This window comes from Photinus pyralis, unplaced genomic scaffold (assembly GCF_008802855.1).
Source record: "Photinus pyralis isolate 1611_PpyrPB1 unplaced genomic scaffold, Ppyr1.3 Ppyr1.4_unclustered_Scaffold5481, whole genome shotgun sequence".
Classification (NCBI taxonomy): domain Eukaryota; kingdom Metazoa; phylum Arthropoda; class Insecta; order Coleoptera; family Lampyridae; genus Photinus; species Photinus pyralis.
The window spans coordinates 41,200-61,717 of NW_022171782.1; the positions used below are offsets into that span (position 1 = coordinate 41,200).

Here is a 20,518-nt window from a genome sequence, read left to right on the forward strand (position 1 = left end):
AAAGTACACTTTAAGCCCCTTTTTGTTTTAAATTGTATGCATATAAATTTGAATTAACTTACAACAAAATGAAACAAACAAAAATCAATTCCAAACATTACTTGGCGCGTGTTGCTCAATTTATTATAGCAACTTAAATAGTTTAACTAGAAATAGCCGAAGAAATTCCATTAGGGTATAAAGCAAATTAAAATTCCTCCTGATTAATTGTGAACTATTTTAATGCACAATTAGAAAACAAAAACATAAAAATAAATATCTACATTACGGTGATTGTTATTATTTTATACACTAGGACTGAAAAATTACAAAAACTAATCACTACAACGTTTCATTGTAACAAACATATGTACAAAAGAGCGAAGTTTATATACAAGCCGATACCTTAGACATCTAAAATCACAGTCTTGATACATCTACACAATGCATCTACGAGACACCGAAAGTATTGCTAAAAATTATATGTCGATTGTAGATAGGTATTCGGAACCCAGTGAAGTTGGTTCTGATATCGTGTGTTCGTATTTGTGCCAAGACCCAATATTTCGATAAATTGCAAATTGAAATTTGAAAATAATACCACAATGCTTCTTTCATTCATAAAAAAATCACATGAGAACAGTGAATGGTCACTATTACACATAAAAAAAAAGGTTTTTAATAAATTAAGATATCGTACATATTAAAAACATGCAAAATTGAATATTGCTCTTACGAAAAGAGTTAGCTCAGAAAATAAAGAAGTTAATTGGTACAGTTAAGGAGGCATATTATGAACAACCATATAAATCTTTAATTTGTTAGCTAATATTGGAAAAGTTTCAAAAAACAAAGTTTTTAATAAAAGCCTAAAATGTTTGCTTATAGTCAAAATGTTTACCAGAAGGGCGGTAAGGGGTGAACTAATGGAAATGTAAAATCAAAAGTCAAGGAATCAATACGGAGAGGAGTGATTATCGAGGTGATAATGGGATTAAAGTAATTTTAATAAGTGTTTTTTGTTAAAAATTTATTATAATTGGGAATTTATCATTTTACATAAAAATTCCATATTATGTGAATCCACAATATGCCTTTCGACTGTATAAATTCCCACCGTTTTATGATAATTGTAATGCTATGCTCTTATTTGGGATGCGTATAATTTATAATAACAATGTATTTTTGTCCCTCGCAAATTTATTTTTACTTTGATAATAACTTTAATAGGACGATAAGTTTGTGTAGATAGTTTCTCGTCGGTAATATAAGGGTCCGAGGAAAAATGTTTGTGGAGAAGTCCTGTACTGAAAATAACTCGGTCTACCTACAAGTGCTAAATAAAGTTCATGGTTGAATTTGCATTTCGCGAACTTTTGAGTATCTGTTTCATATGGGCAGACTTGGAATGGATGTAAAAGAATGAGACCTATAGTAGGTATAATTATATCATTTCTGATATAAAAATGTATTTTTATTTCAACAAAATTCAGATTTTTCTTTTGTCCAATGTCCAATGCCTTGACGTGACACAATATCAGAGCCAACCTTTCGTCATTAAGTCCCTTCTTAGATTTTAGTACAATCATATCGATTTAGTATTCCCGTTTCTTCCGAAAATGCGTTGTTATTTAACAGAAAATTGGCCTACACAGGAAGACCTCGAACTTTCAAAACACATGGACTAGTATGACACATTTTGAATTCACATCCAATCTAAGTAAATTGCTTAATTTGACACTGTCCCATTAATTTACCTGTAGTAGAAGGTCCCGCCTCGACGTACAGACATGAGGAGCCGCTACACGAGCAAGTAGTGTCGTGACTACTGGAACAGGAATGCACGTCGGTATCGACGTCTGCGTCTCCCTCATCCCAACGATAATACTGTCCCCATATTTTATCACAGTTATGTGGAATATGGCAGCGTCCTTTGTGATTGTTCGACCGTCGCCCCGAACTTCCGCTCGCAAGTGACCATTGATTGTCAAGATTATTGTACGAGTTTGGTTTTGAGTGGGGAGGAATTCGGTTAGGAAGATGCATTGCGTAGCAGGTATAGGCCCCAGTGCTGCCGTAGTTACTGCCAGTGCGAGGAGGAGGAATGGGTGGGTTTTCACGAGGGCACTCCGGGGGTGGGTGACTTGGAGGTGGTGGTATTAACTCCGTCCAAGACGGTGGGGGTGGTAAAAGCATTGTGGTCGCATAAGGTGTGGGAGTATCTGGTGAGCTTCTATTGTAAAAGGTTGATAAGTTTTTGGTATCGACCTCCGCGTAATCCGCAATTGGAGGCGAGAGTGGTAATGAGGAATCCTTGTCTGAGTCTCCAGCTCTCCACCCTCTGTCTATCCATAGACTCTCCTTTGTATTCATTTGATTGCCGTTGCTTATAGGAACATTGAGGTGGCCCAATTGTTTCGCTAGAGTACGCTTACGCTTAATATAAATGAAACCAGCTATTCCTGCCAGAAGTGAGAGAAGCAGAACAGACAGTAGTACCACAAACCAAGTCTGCTCTATGAAAGGAACTAAACCATCCAGAGGCCGGCTGTTGTGACTTTGGATTAGAGATAATGGAACGGAATTGGAAAATGGTCCCAGACCTGCTTGAGTTAGTCCAGCAACTTTTACACTATACATGTGACTCTTTGTTAAATTGCTTATCAGCAATGAAGTTGTGTTTGAATTAATAGTCACAGTTCGTAGTAAACCTCCTTTCACTTGCAACTTATAACCGATTATTATACCATTATGATGTTGCGAAGGTGGAGACGACCACCTTACCCATGCTGCCGAATCGTTATAAATTTCAAAGACGATATTATCCGGTGGGGCTGATGGTACATCTTCAAAGGTCTGCGATATGCGCGTGTTGGATGGTTGCCCTTCCACCAATTTAAAAAAAGGAGTGACAAAAAATTCATACTTTGTGAACTTTTTTAAATTAGACACTTGGTAACTGCGACTTTGCAGATCTAGCACTTTCACAATGTCATAGTTAGTCAATCCTCCGACTACCTCCCGGAAACGCACGTATACACCTTCCACATAATTAGTCGCACTCAAATTCCACACTAATTTAACCGAATTACTCGACAGCGCCTTTGCATCCCACAGTTCGACCGTATTCGTACTCAACGCGTTACGAGCGTTATCAATTTCCGAATGAGTAAGCGAGTTAACTAACGTTCGGGCTTCTTTCGAAACTTCACTGGCGGATGAGAGACCGTGAGAGTTTTCCGCGCGCACCAAAAACACATACGAACTATCAGGTTTTAAATTACGCACCACCGTGTAGGGGTCCGGCACTCTGTGAGCGGCTGTAACCCATCCACTTTGCAAATCTGGACTCCAATACTCAATCGTGTATCCTATCAGATGAAGATCTTCATCTCGAATATCCCAAGCGAGACTTACAGTGGACTCGGTTGTATTCAACACTCGTGGTTGATTTGGAGCAAGCGGAAATGTGGAGGGATCCGGGCTGCGATGTAAGCTGCTTGAAGAGCCAGGAACAACGTTTAAGGACGCAGACCAAGTGCTTTCGCCGCTCTCAGCTGTTGCCGAACATGTATACATCGCTGAGTCGTCCGACTGTAAATCTGCAAATTTGCGCTGTAACTGTATGTCATAACTGAGCTGTCGGTGACTTACCATCTATATCCAAAGTGCCAGTAACGTGCATTGTGTACCGTTTCGGCAACGAGGAGTTATCGAGAAACCTCCCATTCTTCAACCAGCGCGTTTTCGGCTGAGTTCCATCTGTACACGAAGCCTTACAGTATAGAGTGACCATACTGTGCAGTGGCAAAGTTTGATTGCTTGGGCCGATCTGAATAATCGGGGGAGGTAAATCCGCGACGGATATTACGCGCAGAAAGGCGCGTGAACTCTTAGAACCAGCCACGCTAAGTGCGGAGCAAGCTATAAACCCTGAATCCTCGCGCTGCACTTCGCGTATTTTTAATGTTCCGACCTGATTGACCTGCATCCGTCCGTAGGAATTTTCGGGAAACATCAACACTTGGGACCCTTCTCTGCTCCAAAACGTTGATGGTGGAGGGTTTCCCGTAGCTTTACAGTGAAATTCGACAAATCCGTTTAGACTTACCTTTTGATCTTGTGGTTGCTCGATAAAGGTAGGAGGTGCTGTTAGTTAAAGGTTCTTGAGGTGTGTGTTTTTAATTACCGCTATACTTACAGTTTACTAGTAGTGACGCTTTGGTCGAAATTGTCCCGACGAGATTTTCTGCATCGCAAACGTAGAGACCTTCATCAGAGCTTTGCACGTTTTGTATCTGCAAGGATTTATCTTCCAAAATCTGGGCGCGACCAATGGGAATTTTTCCATGGTCCTTTCTCCACAGAACTTTCGGCTTGGGCTCGCCATCAACGGAACAGGAGAATGTTATTTTCTGCCCCACTAGCGCAACTACATCGTGAGGTTCCTTGTTAAAGGTAGGCTTAACTGTAAAACGGAATTAAAAGTGTTCAATAGCAGTTTAATTTACCGTGAACTGTAAGAAGAACGACGGGTGTCTCTTTGTGGCCCACCAAATTATGAGCGACGCACTGATACCGACCCTCGTCGTATTGACGAACATCATTTATAAGAAGGTTGCCGCCGTCTACAACACGGACGCGTTTGCTATCGACGTCGATCGTTTTCCCGTCCCTTTTCCATATCACACTCGGTTCTGGATTGCCCTTCGGAGGGCCGCACTGTAGTAAAGCCGTTTCTCCCGCAGCTACAAGTGTATCCGTCGGCATAACCCGAAATTCGTCTCGTAAAACTGAAACAAATTTTTAAATTTAGGAACGTCATAAATATATTTCTCTTATTTTTCCATTTCCTTCCGTTCGCATAAAATGTGAATACCGATCAATGTGTCGAAAGGCAGTGGAATAATGGTGATCTTTTCATCGCCTTTTCTCAAATTACGACCTCGTTCGACTTATTAAATCAAATATTTATGATATATTGATTCCATTTACGAAAACCTTTGTGGTTAGCGGTAATTTAGAAAATTACTTCCGCCCACCGCTATTTCCTCGTTGCTTTTGCATGTCTACGGGAGAACCGCAGTTCGTGAATCAAGATAACCGTTTTTATAGCCGGAAGCAGGAGAAAAGAAGACTTTTGCAATAATCGACCCCGGTTATTACCCAATATTTCTAAGGTTATTGCTTCAGTTTATTCCCTGCTCCAGACTAAAAAAGATATATAAAAATTCACCATTGTATTTGATGAAAAATTTTAAATATAAAACACTTATCCCCCCCCCACCCATCTTTATAACTCATAAAGGGAGTCGGTAATTATTCATGAACTATGAGAAATGAAGAATTTGGGTTTATCTTTGAAATTAAAAGCATACAGGCTTACAAGTACCCACATCCGCGAATATAAATTTAATTAATCAATCTACAGACGACGATGTACTTTCTCTCAGTGTAATACCTTCCATATCAATTCTTTAAGCCGAAACTCTAATTAAGTAGTACTTAAAACTTCAACGAAAGTGGATGGGAAATAAAGTAGCGCTTAAGCGCTTATAGAAGGGGGTGAGAATATCATAATGAAGTGGTTTGTGGTCGATTATGATCAGATGTGGGTAAAAAGAAAAGCTACAAGTAAGTATGAAGATTACAAAGTTTCTTATTTACATAAACTTTCAGAGTATGTAACAATAATTAATTAAACTGTGAAAGAAATTTCTAAATGGCTCGCGTCAAGTGTTGAATATAGGATAAGGAGAGTTTTTTGTTTATAAAATTTGTCCGGATTTCTACATTTTATGTTACTACACACGCCGTATTATACTTTTGGAAATTTTTATCATAAATTGACCACAGAAATAGATAAACAAATTAATTCTAAGCAAAAGGTGTTCTCAGATCTATATATTTTTTGTAAAGTTAATACTTTTCGATTTGTTCCCGACCGAAGGTATGAGTTTTTCATAGAAAAATGAACGTTGGTTATTCGCAAAAACTCAAAAAGTATGCATGTGATTTAAAAAAAACTGTAGAGAACCAAATCGTAGCTTTTAAAAGGCAAAGCAAATGGTTTTTTATTGATTACTGTATGACCAATACAAACCGAGTTAAGGTTAGCTCTTGTTTGTCAAAAGTTAGATTAGAGAGTTTCAAACTCAAAAAAACGGCGATAGCAACCCCCTAATTACCACTTAAAAATAGTCTCTCCGTTTTCAAGTTTTCTCTAATTACATATTATTAATACATTCTAGAAGCCTGGCCAATTTATAATACTTAATTTCGAAATAATTGGAACCAAAAGTAAAGAACGAATTTCTGTAATTTTGTGAAAAACGTCCCTCTCTTCAAAATAACTCCAAAACAACTGGAAGAGTATCGATAATGGGAAAAAACTAATTTTTTATTATACCTGAATCACAATCTCCGTTTTAAACACTCAAATCCGTGCGAAAAAAGGCCTTTAAAACACACGTGCTTTAAAGTTGCTAAGTAACGATACTTCAAGTATGACTTTTGAAACTGTCATCTGGGGCTGAAATAAAAGATCCTCTTAGGTCGCTGTCTGTAAATGCAGAACATTTCTTTGGCTTGTACCTATCCTTTGGTTGAAGGTTTCACAAACGCGCGTAATTTAGGGTATGCTTCCAAATCTGTTCCACTTTTAATCGCAGCATTGTTTGAAGTTTTGAGTTAATGCACCAAAAGATAGGAGATTTAAATACCTTTGGCATTTCCTTCATATATCCCAGCATTATCGATGCATTTAAGACTTTATTCGTAAGTAACTTCCTTTTCATCCATGGAAACAACTTTTCATATTCTTTATAATAGGCTTTACTAGATTTGGATTTTACACCTACCAACGTTTGTTTAGATTTTACAACAAGCGATTTAATGGACGGTGTATTATCTTTTTCAACGGAAATCGTTTTATTCACAAAGACGACGATTTTTATAAGCAAACGTCAAGTGACATTTCCATGGCAATCGTGAAATTACGAACACCCAGCCCACTTAATTAGACATGTATTCGAGTATAACGTCAATATGATTTCATTGTATTTCCTATTTTTAAATTATACTGCAGGTATAATAAAAAATACTATAAGATACACGTGTATAATTGGTCTTTAAAGCACTTGCAACGTTAAAGGCACTCCGCTTTGCGTCGTGCCCTTAAACTCGTTGCGCGTGCTTTAAAGACTTGATTATACACTTGTATCTTAATATACTATTTGAATCTAAATCAAGATCTAAATGTTGGCAGGGTAACTTTTGCAACGACCTTAAAATCAAGCCTTTATGAAAAGACTCTCACTTAGATTTCCGTCTTTGAAATTTTAATACAAAATAGGTTTCAAATTTTATCAAAATAGGAACAAAACTAAAAAAGTTCGAGCTTCATTTCATTTTTAAAGCGGCTTCAGAAAAATTTCATCGTTATCATATATTTTGTTGTCAGCTGCAATCCTGCGTAAACTTAATTAATTTAAGTGAATCATATGTGAGTCTGGCCACTATAATATTATCCGTTTTCCAGTTGTATTTTGGTTTAATTAAAGTAAAGCAAATGTTAACTTTTAATGAAACCGAAACTCATCAGTTACTATAATTTCATTACGATAACGCATTTCGCTTTGAAGTAATTAATCTCCAGCGTTAGATGAGACAAAGCCCGTAATGTTTTTGTAGATTATTTGGAATGTTCCTCGTGACATACAAATTAGTAGCATTTGTAAATTCGGTTTGTATTTAAACTGAACATACCCGGTATTGTTTTCAATTAATTATATGTAACTCTGTATTTACGCACGATTACGTCCCTTTCATGAGAGGAAAACCGTCCTTTAAAATAATGAAAAGGGCTCGATGTCATTCATATATATAGTTTGAAAAGGTTCGCTAATAAATGGACAAGGGCAGAATGACATGTATTGTGCCTTAAAGGGTAAATGACATCAATAAAAAAAGGTTTCACCGTATGCGAAATTTATGATGGTGCAACATCTGGATTTGTCATTAGTTTCGCCCTTCCCTAACACTTTCCTTATCACTACGTTTTTTCAATAAATTCCATGCCGAGGGCGATACTTCAAAATTCACTGAAATATCGTCTATTCTCCCTTTATAGCGACGGATATTCCCTAAACCATTGTAGCTCTCACTAATTGGCATGACTGTTGGAACAGATATGTCTAATAGCGCTAATGCCACATATAGGGGTTAGTAAGACTGTCTCACCACCCCCATGAACATGCAAGCTTTGTTTGGATGCGAAGGTCTAATATTATCCCTAGGGATAACGTTCATTTATAGTATACGATCAAATAATACCTCGAATTATTATTATTAAGCCGTAAGGACTGTATTTGCAGTGGGTTTCATGATGTCAGTGTGATTCCGGAGGGATGCGCGTTATAATAAATGTCCAGAGAGTAAACTTTTAAACACAATGCTCTTTTTGTCAGAAATCGAATCTAACTAAACTTTTAAGAAAAAAACTTCGTATAAGGTTGTATAGCGACAGCCGTTCTATTAAATTTTAGACCGAAGGGTAGAAAAAATTTTCTTCGCCGCACCTGTTCTAACAAATGATGCGTACACAACATTACACGTTAATGGTTTTAATTAAACACCCCTCGCTGCATTCAATATAGACGTAATTTTGACTAACGTCGCTAAATTTGTTCGCCCCTGAATTAGCGACATATAATGGGCCATAAATAGTCACCGTTGCATACGAATGCACATGAGCTTCGAAAACTAATATCAATTTTCTCTGATACAAAAAGTTCTTGGAAATTGAAGTTTCACAATGGATTTGTTGGTCTTAATTAATTTATGGATTTTTCACTTTATATAATAGGAAAATTCGAATGATTTCGTGACTATGACATTCTTAGATGGTAATTTTAGTTTAGCGTTGAGGTCATTTAACCGTTTATAGACGACAAGCTTAATGTAATAGATATAAATGGAGTCAGAAACTATCGGTCAAATTACAAAGACACTAATTGGACATACACTATTAGAGAGCGAGTTATATTTGTATCAATTTGCAAAATTAAATTAGGAACCACTATAATAATTGCAGTTCGGAAATTGTGTGATGAAGTTGTGGAGATTGAGATAATGAAGGATTAGCAATGATTATACACGAGGTCAGCCTTACTCGTGGTGTAACGTGATTAATCATGTTAAATGCATTTTTAATGTAATGGCCGGAAATTACAAAATGAAAGGGAAACATGTCGGGGGTGGAACGATACGGGTGTTTAAATATATAAGAACCTGCTTGACGCAGGTCACAGCGTAAAGTTCTAATGGCATTAAAACTGATAATTACTTCTGTTCGCGATGGTTGCTAGTTATGGAATCTAGGTCTGCCAAACCTGACTGCTGTTTGAGCGTAATGTCAATGGTAACATGCAGTCTGCTAATTACATGTGGTCTTGACCAAAACGCGTTCTTGCCACCAGCATATTGCCAATATCCGAAATATCGCTTCCCGCGGGCTGTTTAATATAAAAATATTGTTGATGTATTACATTCAAAGTTAATGATTTTAATGGAATAAAAGTTACCGAATTTATTAGCTAACAAGCTAATAAAGTCCAGATTCATTACTGCTGAGCACAATCGATTATATTGATTTCTGATACTTGATTTGATAAGTTAGCATGAGGTTAGCAATGCCTTTGTTAAATTGAAATTGATGCTGTTAGAAAATGGTAAAACATAAAATGAGTTCTAAGCTCATGATTACCACCCCAGCATCAGGGGCGTAACCATAACCGATTAAACAATCGTATTTGTAAGTTCAATTGAAATTTTAAGAAGTCTCGGTTTCTCTGCATTTGTAGCTTCTACTAAAATTTTCGTGAAACAAGGCTTTGAAGTTTGAAGAAGGCTGAGATTTCCTACAAAGGAATCAATACAAACGAATTACTTAGTATATGGTGCATTAATCAGAAAAGTTACCAGAAAGCAGTTTATTTTAACCGGGGCGTCATGTTAATTTAAGACAAGTCCATTCTGAAGACGACACTACACTACCTGCAGTATGTAATTCTGCGCTGTATCGTTATTTTTTTCTTCATATTTTTGAACACTCTAGATGGCATAAACAGAGACCCAACGAGATATGCCACTTTACACGGTTGTGGCATTTTTAATTTGTAGCGTTGAGATTACGGACTAAGGGTGATGAAATTAACGAATACGAAAGAAAGACTCGATAAGGTCTTTTCTTTCTTTCGCCCCTTAAAACGGCAAAATTTTAAGAGTTTTCCGTGCTCCCATGATCATTTTTGCGGAAACGCCATCGACTTCTTCCTCTTTTGGGGAGTAGAGAGTTTTGTCGTGAAAGGTTGGATTTCGAAGCTAAAAATGTCGCGCGTTTTTAAAAATATACCCTTGAGTAACCGAAATAATTATATATTCTTCCATTTTGGCATTAAAAATTGTGCTGGAGTCACCTACGTCTCAGTGTTTATGAATTGTGTCATTTTGTAAGAATAAGAATTGGTGGGACTGAACTTCAGCAATATAAAATTGGGTTACGATTACGGGCGGATGAGATTCTGGGAGGTACACATATATTAAGATGATATTAATTGAGTTATATAAGAAGCTTCTAAGGTGCAATTAAAAGGGCTATTAAATCTGCGCCGGCAAGAATATTGTATATCTTGATAGAGTTGAATTATGTGCTTCATAATTAAAACATTCAATATGAATACGACACACGTTATTTCCACAGAAAAAAAACCATTAAATGCTAATGTTTTTATGCGCCAGTTAAATTGAATTAAAAGTAAATAAAACTAGGTGGTCTCAAGGTTCTTGTAATTTTAATTGATTTTTCCTGTCGTTTGCGTAAGAAGGATCTGCTGCTGTGATTATAAATGGTTTGAGGGGGCACGTCAAGTTTAGAATTTTTGTAAAGTTGTAAGGCGATCTTTTAATGGAACTAGTAGAGCTTTGAAGAAGTGTACATAATGAAATTGGATAATGAATCCGCCGTCTCTGTAGCTAACCACAAAGAAATATCAATATTTGTACAGTCATTTTACCTGCAACTTGAAGTGTAGCGTTTCTGCTAACGGCAATTCCGGCGATATTTCGTGCCACGCACCAGTAGACCCCCCCATCTTGTTCTTTTTTACTGCTTACAGTGCGAAGGAAAAATAATGATCCTGAAGGTAGCAGTACGCGATGGGACTTATTATCAACGGGAGAGGTCCTTACAGGTTCGCCATCCTTAAACCATTCCACGGAGGGCTCTGGGCGTCCTTCTGCTTTACAATTTAAGGTTACCGGTTCGTTTTTGGCAACGATTATATCGGATGGATGTTCTGTTATGCGGGGGGACCGATACTGTCCTGAAACAAAGAGATTCATTAAATTATATTTTGCTAGTTGAGCGAAAAGAGAAGATTGACTGGTTTTAACATTGCAAACTACCTATAAAAACGGTTTTAGTACATAGTGAAGTTTCTTTTATTTGTAGTGTTTTATCATCTGCAGACGTTTACTTTTATACGCAACACAGAAACGGACTTCAAATTCACGACAACCTAAAAGAAGAACCATCGTCAGTTAAGGGTTGCATTTGTTTTATTAAAATAAAGTTAAACTTAGGGCAATTTACGTAATTTAGAAGTTAGCTAGCCCACTCAACGAAGACCAAAAACTGCCAAATAGGAGAAATTATTCGTGTAAGAGGTCGAAGGTTCGGAAACATTAAAAGCAGAGTATGATTTGCAGAAAATGGACAAAAACTGAAGTTGCTGAGCAGGTTTTACAGCCTTACGACAATCATGCAGCGAACTGTTCTTCTCTAACATCAAGCAATTGCTAGGAAATTTTGCAATTACTTCATTCACAACTGCAACGCCTTAACGAACATTTTCATCTTTAAAACGAACCAAGACCTACCAGAGGAACCGAATGGGACGCTACATTTATTTTTTATCTAAATCACTACAACAATTCTTTAAAATGGTTACATTTTTAATCTGCTGCCTTAATTTATGTTTTCTAATTAAGTTTATCATTAATTCGTTGGGTCAAGCGATTTCTTTAGTTTTTCGTAATTCTCTTACGTAATTTTCGTGTGGAAATTAATTAGCTAAATACGCCATTTTTAACTTCCTACAGTTCCAGCTAGGCGGCTATTGCGTTTACATGTTAAAATTTCAGCAAATGTCGACGTTTTAGTTTATTTTTAGCAACTTTTAAAAAGATACAATTTTTTCGGTCTGTATGTATGTATGTTAGCAATATTCTGAGGTAACGGCTCGACCGATTTTGTTCAAATTTCGGATATGTATATAAGTATATTAAATTTTGGCGGTCGTCAAAAAAGTTTTTTGGTTTGAGCTAGGAAGCTATTCTATCAAAAATTTGGTACCTGGTTTTTTTGTTGTACGTTTTTTGAGACAACTGCAGTATTAACGCCGGCAGGTTTCTGTTAGCTTCCGTTTCAATGATTCATTGAATTTAATTGACCGATAGTTCTTGCAGGTTTGGTACAGAGAATCAAAGAGACTCAAACTATATGCGCTGTTGCTGATTGGAAATTTACCAATAAACAGTTCAGCTAATAGATAAGGATGTCAGTAATTGTGAAAAATGTCCCATTCACGGATATACATATAAGTAACCAGTAACAGAATTTGTGTATCGAGTGTGATAGAATATCCATGCAATACAAAACTGTCTTGCAAAGTCTGGTGTACGTCCAATTTAAACATAAAACCAAAGCGTCTCTTTAATTGAATTGCCATCAAAGAATGTATAAACATGCTAGGATTAAAATTCATCACTACTACATTCCCGTTCATGCATTCTTCACTTCGAAAAAGTCCCAAATTCAGAGGGTCATGTGACCTATCCAAATATAAAATGATGCTCTTCCGGATTTATTTTTGTACGGTAAAGGGTTTGGCGCAAGCCTTTATAATTAAATCACGAGTTATAAGAAGTTTATATCCGACGAAAGTTATACGTTTAATTAGAAAAGTGACAAAATACGTTACGAAAATCCTTGCAGTCTTTAAACGGAATCAAGTTAAACTTTAGTTAGAGTGACTGTTGTTATCTAAATTTTTAATGGGGGTTGTTAATCCTTCAGAATTATCTCTTGGAAAAGATAAAGTGGACGGAAAGCAAGACATTTGATTTATTTTTTATGACGGAAAATAAAATGGATCCGTGTCCGTAGGGACAATCGCGTACTCAAAATACCTTAAACGATAAATAAATATTTGTTAGGTACAGTTGACATTCTCCAACTCATTAATAAAGTCTACAAGTTACTTTAGGCATCAACATCACTTAAGATACAATCTAGTAATTTATAGTTGGGCCAATTATATTTTCATTTATCTTAAATTGGATCTTAAAGCGACTAGCGGCCGAGCATTCAATTCCAACTTAGCACCAACGATAAAATTTTTCCTTGTTCGAATTGATAAATGCGTTAGTTACTCTTCAAATTAACTCACCATTTAAAACAAAAAATAAAATGCGAAGTCTCTACGTTCGAAATAATAAATCTAAATTAGACTTTTGTGTTGGGTTTGATTAAAGACTCCTAATAAAAAACAAGAGGATCGAACGCAATTTACCGCTTAATCCCGAAATAATAGGAATTTAATGGCGCTCATGGGACCACGGGTAATCTTTGGCAGATAACGAACCAAAAAGTAATGGGAGGGAGACGTTCCCGGAACGGTTTCTATATTTTCAGATGATGCGTGCAATTTTCTGCACATCATTCGTCCTCTGACATTCGCCAGCAATAATTGGAAAATGAACCGATCGATTTTTATTTCGACAATAAAACTTTTGTATAAACTCTGTACTTTACCGGAGTAATAAACATCCAACGTTTAATAGCCTATTTCCTGAAGGAATTTAACTGTTTAATAGAATATAATGAGAACATATGGTTTTATGTTTTGGGTTTGCTTTGATGAAGCCTGCCTGTCATAAAATACATTTTATTAGTCACTTCAGCATCACTCTAACGGCGGTGATAGAATTATAGTCACTTCTTTTACGGCACCACATGTAACTACTACAAAACGCCAAAAATCCAACATCTATTATACTCCCTACCTCGACTACAGATTTATATCGCATTTGTTTGGTCGAATTTGCATCGCCTACAAATTAGTCAAATTCCAAAACTTTACGGCGATATAAATTGGTGAAACCTTTCGTTTGCCGCCATAAAGTCACATTATTCAGACGGTAGAATGCCAGAAAACGTGACTATTTTGAATATTTCCAACAATATTAAGATATCACGATTGGCACCACTCTTTGACTAGCCAAGACGCCGATTTAAAAGCATATAAATTATATTTTTAATAATAAATTTCGGCGTTGTTTCCAGCTGCTTGTATAACAGTACCATTGGCTACATGCCGAATATCATTAATCTAAACTGCCATATGAATGTGCAAAGTAAACCAACTGATGTTCAAACTTCTCAACTAAAAGAAGCAAGCGACTTGGGATAGTGATAATACACACCATTGGAATCGAACTCAATACTCGAACTCGAAAATTCATCCCTTAAGATACAAATGAAAGTCTATAAACACATGTCCTATAGGTAGGTATCTATATAAAAATAATTGCATGATACAGCGGGCCTAAATAAACACCTTTCCTTCGTCAAAAGTACTAATTTTTTTTATAAAAAAGTTCTTCCACAATTCCTATCGATTGGTAGATTAAGAAGGGTTTCGAATTTTCGAGGTTTTTTAATTCTTGAGATACATTAGTCTCTACAGATTTGTAAGATTCCTCAGATTCCTTAAACTCTTCAAATTCTTACGGTTCTTCGGGTGGATCCGTTCCTTCGAAATCTTTCGATTGTTGTTTAGATCCTTTCGTTCTTGCGAGTTCCTACAGTTATGCACCTCGAGTTCTTAGCATCCGCTTTCTTCATTAAACATCAATCGAGGAATCAAAAGTGTGTCGACGAGAGTTACACAGCTCTCAATTAGTGTAACGATAAGAAGTGATACAGGGACTCAATGATTTAGTACTTTTGGCGAGATATGAAATTTGTATGCCCTGTGAGAAGGTTGCTTGTAGACTTCGTAATCAATAGAGGAAACAAAGATATCCCTTGTACTACAATAATTACACCCTTGTCAATCGAAATTAGAATAATAAGCCAAAGTTTCCGAAAGTTTCTTTTCTATTCTTTTCAATCTCTCTAATCAGATCTTCAGATTCTTACATTCATCAAATTCTTCAAGTTCATTCCATGTATTCGAATCTTGTTATACATCTCTTCTACGAATGATTGCATTTCCCCGAATTATTTCCGATTTTTCAGATTGTTAGAATTGCTCAAGTACATAAGCTCCTGAAGATTCTTCAGATTCTTCCGTTTTTCCACATTCATCATATTCTACGAACATGATTTCTTAAAATTGTAGTAATTTCTGAATTTTTTGGGTTATTCTTCTTTTCACAACAGTCTTTCAAGCTTATTCAGTAACTTTTGTTCCCGAGTATTTATAATTCACTAATATAGTCAATAAGTTAAATAGAACCAATTATTTATTTAGAAACTTACGTACTATATTTACACTACCACAATTAATTCTGATCTATCACGCATCAGTACATCATTCGTTACGGAATTTGTTCATGGGGACCATCCCCCTATTCTCGTTGCGTCTTTCTCTCTCAAAAGAGAATTATCCGAACACTTGCAAATATTCGCAAATTTGATTCTTGTCGAGGATTCTTCAGAAAACATAAAATTCTCACTCTAACGGGATTGTATATATTACTGAAATCTGTCAATATATTTATGTCAACTCTAACAAGATGGTTAAAAGTAAGGATATACATCAATACAATATCCGAGGTAATGATAATCTTCGACCACATTTCACTAAGACAAAAATTGGAATCAATTGACCCTCCAATCTTGGAATTAAGATCTATAACCATTTACCTCACATAAAAATTATTTTTGTTTCTAGTTGACAAATGTCATTATGATATAAGTGAATATTTTACTGGTTAATGTAACTTGTTTGTCGCTATTTAATGTGTAATTTGTTTTTTACCTACATAATATTCAATGTAATTTAAAAATTTTAAGATATTTGTTGATAACTTCCACACAAACTAGTTTGTGTATGGAATAAATACTAATATTATTATTATCCCTTTTTTACCAAAAATCGACTACACCAAAATTTCTCGGGAAAACACTTTTTCTTATTAATTTGGGTGCGTAGAATCCAAATCAATTCGTACTTTTTCGAACAGACTTCTCAATCAAAAGTTATAGACTAGAAACCAATTTCGAAAAAAAATTCAAAGGGCTGTAACTTTTGAACTAGTAGCCCAATCTTGGAACTGTTTGTAATTATGGATTCTACAGGCCACATTCTATAAGAAAATTTTTTTTCCGGGTCGATCTGAGACAATTTTTTTTTCGGGGCTCAAAAAAAGGCAGTGTATAACCTTCCTTTTTACCAAAAATTGACTACACCAAAATTTCTCGGGAAAACACTTTTTCTTATTAATTTGGGTGCGTAGAATCCAAATCAATTCGTACTTTTTCGATCAGACTTTTCAATCAAAAGTTATAGACCAATTTTTAAAAAAAATTCAAAGGGCGGTAACTTTTGAACTAGTAGCCCAATCTTGGAACTGTTTGAAATTATGGATTCTACAGGGCACATTCTATAAGAACATTTTTTTCCCCGGTCGATCTGAGACAATTTTTTCTTCGGGGCTCAAAAAAAGGCAGTGTAAACCTTCCTTTTTTATCTCCTCAAACACGCAAAATGGGACCGTTTAAGGACACCCAAAAATTGCTCAACGTTTGAAAGGTCACTAGAAAATTTTACAACATAATCTACCCCTGTTTTAACATAGCTGAGTATTCGATTGCAATGCATCCAACGAACAATGCAAGCATTATTCCTAAAGCGCAGCATGTGGTCACTAAAAAAATAAATCAAGAAAGAGAAAACAGATCGCAACCGTCTTAAAAGTTAGTGTAAAATAAATATGAGATCTGAATCGAAAAACAGTAACATGTTAATAAGAATGCGCTTGCTCGCTGGCATTACAAGGTGCTATAAAACTCAGCACAGCATGAAGCTAATAAAGTAAACTTTTTATCTCATTTGTGTATTTTTTTAGCAAAAGATGTGAAAGAAATTTCAATACGACCTACGCCCGGTGGTGCTCGCGGTATTACAAAATCTCAATTTAAAAATACACATGCAGTTCTGGCGAAGAAAAACAGTTTGATTATAATTGACATATATATGTAAAATATGTTTTTGATTAGTGGATCATAAATATCATGGAATGTAGGTGGTTTGCTTGGGGGCGCGTATTTCAATTTCATTCGATTAGTTAACGCTTTCTTAAAGTACCAAATCTAATGCGGTTGTGAAAATACATTTCTTTTGGAAGCGCCTTACTTTAATGTCGTTCATTTCCTGTCTGTTATCACTATTTCGTGCTGCAACTGCAGTTAGGGTACATTGCCAAACGTACTACAGCGACCCCTCTTCTTTTTATCTTTTGCCATTTGCCGTGTCAATCTTTACCCCACAATCTGCCCTAACTAACATGGTTACTCCAATTTCGCTCTTTATCGACTGGTGCTCTCTACGAGGGTTATTTTCCAACAAATAAATGACACGTTTTCTTAGAAAGAGAACCGTCAAATTGTGCCTCTCGACCAATAAATCAAATTTAGTTAATTTTCTAGTTAACTTAAGATCGTTTGTTACAGTCGTTAAAAACAAACCCCTATAGCCTTATAGAAGTTTTTAACGAGCGACACAAGTGGGATGTAAGAAAGTTACAATTTAAACAATTAACTTGCCCTCTTTATGTAACACCCACAAGCGAGCTCGCAAATCTACTGGAAACAATAATTCAATTTAGTTTACTTCAGTTAACTCCCTCATAGCATTTCCCAGTTGCATTTCATTGCGTATCCGTAAGTTTTCATCGGGTTTTACGATATGTAAAACGATTACCGATTAGTTTTGTATTTGTAAGTCATGAGGGCGTACTTCAGCCTGTGGCGATTTGTACACTACACGTTTCGCTTCCGCTGAATTCTTCGAATACGATGGAGAGTTTAACTAAACTTGTATACTTAAAAAAACAATTAAACGCATTCTCAATATCTGGAAGGTGTGTTATATTTTTCAGGAGAAGAAAATTATTGTTGGTAATAATAGAATGACTGCGATTTTTGAGGGCGAAGCTTTGCCATTGTGCAGTGGCGACTTTTACTTTCTTCGAAGGCAGATTTGTATAACTGGATGATTGATGTAACAGTTATGTTCCATTTTGTAAGATTTTCAGATGCCTCCTGTCAGCTTGGCTCAATAGGCTGAATTGATCGTGTATGAATGGGGCCATTTGTAATACTAACGGAGAGGTTTTTTTCGGTTTTGTGTTGTTGAATATGCTGAAGCGTATTTGTCTGACTTATTTCCTGAAACATTTCCAATTCCGCGATGGGATTTCCTTACATTCATGAAGTATATGCGTCTAATAATTATTACTAACGTGTGTGGTCCTTCAAAATATTATTTAAAGAAAGCATAAAACAGAAACGGAATTGAGAATAAGCTAACATAGGAGCAGCTGAAAATTTCGACGTATACACAGATGCGTATAATAAGCTTTTAAGCGTGGCGATGTTTGTTTAGGTCGAATACTAGGATTAAACACATCTGAAAGGAAGGGAATGGAATGTCTAATTTTCCGAAAGTCAATAGCAACTGGTTCACGTGTCGAGTAGACCTACGATATAAGGACAAATATTACCTAAATAATACCTACCGCAACAAAAATTAATTACCTGCTTAGAATGAGATCAAAATGTCGGCAGTTGACTAGAATACCATTTTAATTTAATCGAGGTTTGAAAACTCATTATTTAAAGATTACAATACATTTGAATAAGGTCTGAAAGATACTCTATAATCTACAAGTAACTACCACATAAGCCCCATCTTCCCGCTTTGAAATTTCGCGATGTTCAATAAAATCCGCTTAATTCATCTATAAGCAACCCTTCAACTACCAAATAAAAATAAAATCCCCTCTCGTTTTGAAATTGAGCGATTTTCAAGAAAATCGGCGGCTTTACCGACACAGCAATATTCAATTGCGCGGGCGATAACCTTTGTTGCACATCAAAAATGTTTCTTCAATAGATTATGGTTAAATAACCTGGAAACAACCAATTGCACACGTTGTAAATCTTGATTCTCATCAAAAATTTTTGTTTCTTTAATATATTAGGCTTAATTGGTCACATAAATATCAAATCTTTTGTCGTTCTGAAAATTTGTAATTTTTAGAAAATTTCGTTCTTATCAGGGTTCTTATCTAGCAATATTTAACTGCGACGGTTGTAACTTTTGTTGCACATAAATTCTTTAATAGATTATTCTTAATTGATCTACAACCCCTATAAAACTAAAATCTCTTCCCGTTTTGAAATGTTATTATTTTCAAGAAAAGGCGCCTTGTCTGCATAGCAGTTTTTTTGTTTATGTGTTGCATTTTCCATTTTTAGCTTATAACTCTTTTTATTAAGTGATCGGAAATGTGTTTATTACCAAAGTTTCTTTGTAATGATAGCATCGTAATTTGCCGTTTTCAAAATAAGTATACGGCGTCAGGTAAAAAAGTTATTGAAGCATTTTTTAAATGGATTCAATTCAAAAAGGAAGTTTTTAAGGAAACTAAAAAATTCAAAAATTTTGTGAATTTTTTAATCATTTGAATCTTTTTTATGTGAAAATCACTTGCACCATTTTTTAATATCATCCCTGGTGTGCTATACCTAGTTGGGAAAAGATAATTTAGTATGCTATTTGTTTAGATTAAAACATACCGGATTTCCCAATTTAAAAAAATGAGGTTAAGCTCAATAACTTTTTCCTTGATGACAGACAGACCTGAATCCTTATCATTATTATTAATGAGTTGTAGTAGTGTTGAGTATTTTATAATCCTTATGAGACGTTCGGGTATTTTTTTACTAACATTCCAGCATTGGTTACCGTTGAAAATGGTGCTTAGAGTGCTCCCCTGTGATGTATCTCACATGGAAGTACCAATGTTGAAACATCATTAGAACTTTCACTGCTGGCTCATGGTTATGTATGAATTCAATTAATAATATTTATTAACACATCTTCAAAATTTATTAATGATGATTAAATGTTGAGCGTAGATAAAGGTATGACGAGTGATTCGATTTTTAAGGTCACACTATGACGAACTGCCATACCTATACCCTAAAATAGTAACTAATATAGAAATTTTATTTTTTACAAAAAAAAGACAATAACACACGGCAAATAATACACGAAGGTATTGTAAAAACTCTTCGTGAAATGAAATGGTCGTGCTTTTTGTATTTCGTAAGCAAACAAAGCAGCATTCGTTACTATGGTTAGAGGTACTGAAATAACGCGTAACAAAGACCTTGTTTTTT

The 20,518-nt window shown here is 35.6% G+C and overlaps 1 protein-coding gene across 1 annotated transcript; it reads right to left on the reverse strand.

The window, feature by feature from the left end:
• Nucleotides 1-203: 203 nt before the first annotated feature.
• LOC116182474 (roundabout homolog 2-like) lies at nucleotides 204-11,574 on the reverse strand. The gene is made up of 6 exons (XM_031503008.1): nucleotides 11,517-11,574; nucleotides 11,055-11,363; nucleotides 4,491-4,772; nucleotides 4,181-4,447; nucleotides 3,634-4,128; nucleotides 204-3,581 (listed from the first exon to the last, which is right to left on the reverse strand). The coding sequence occupies exons 1-6, from the start codon at nucleotides 11,572-11,574 to the stop codon at nucleotides 1,696-1,698; spliced, it is 3,297 nt and encodes a 1,098-aa protein (XP_031358868.1). The 3' UTR covers nucleotides 204-1,695.
• Nucleotides 11,575-20,518: the final 8,944 nt, after the last annotated feature.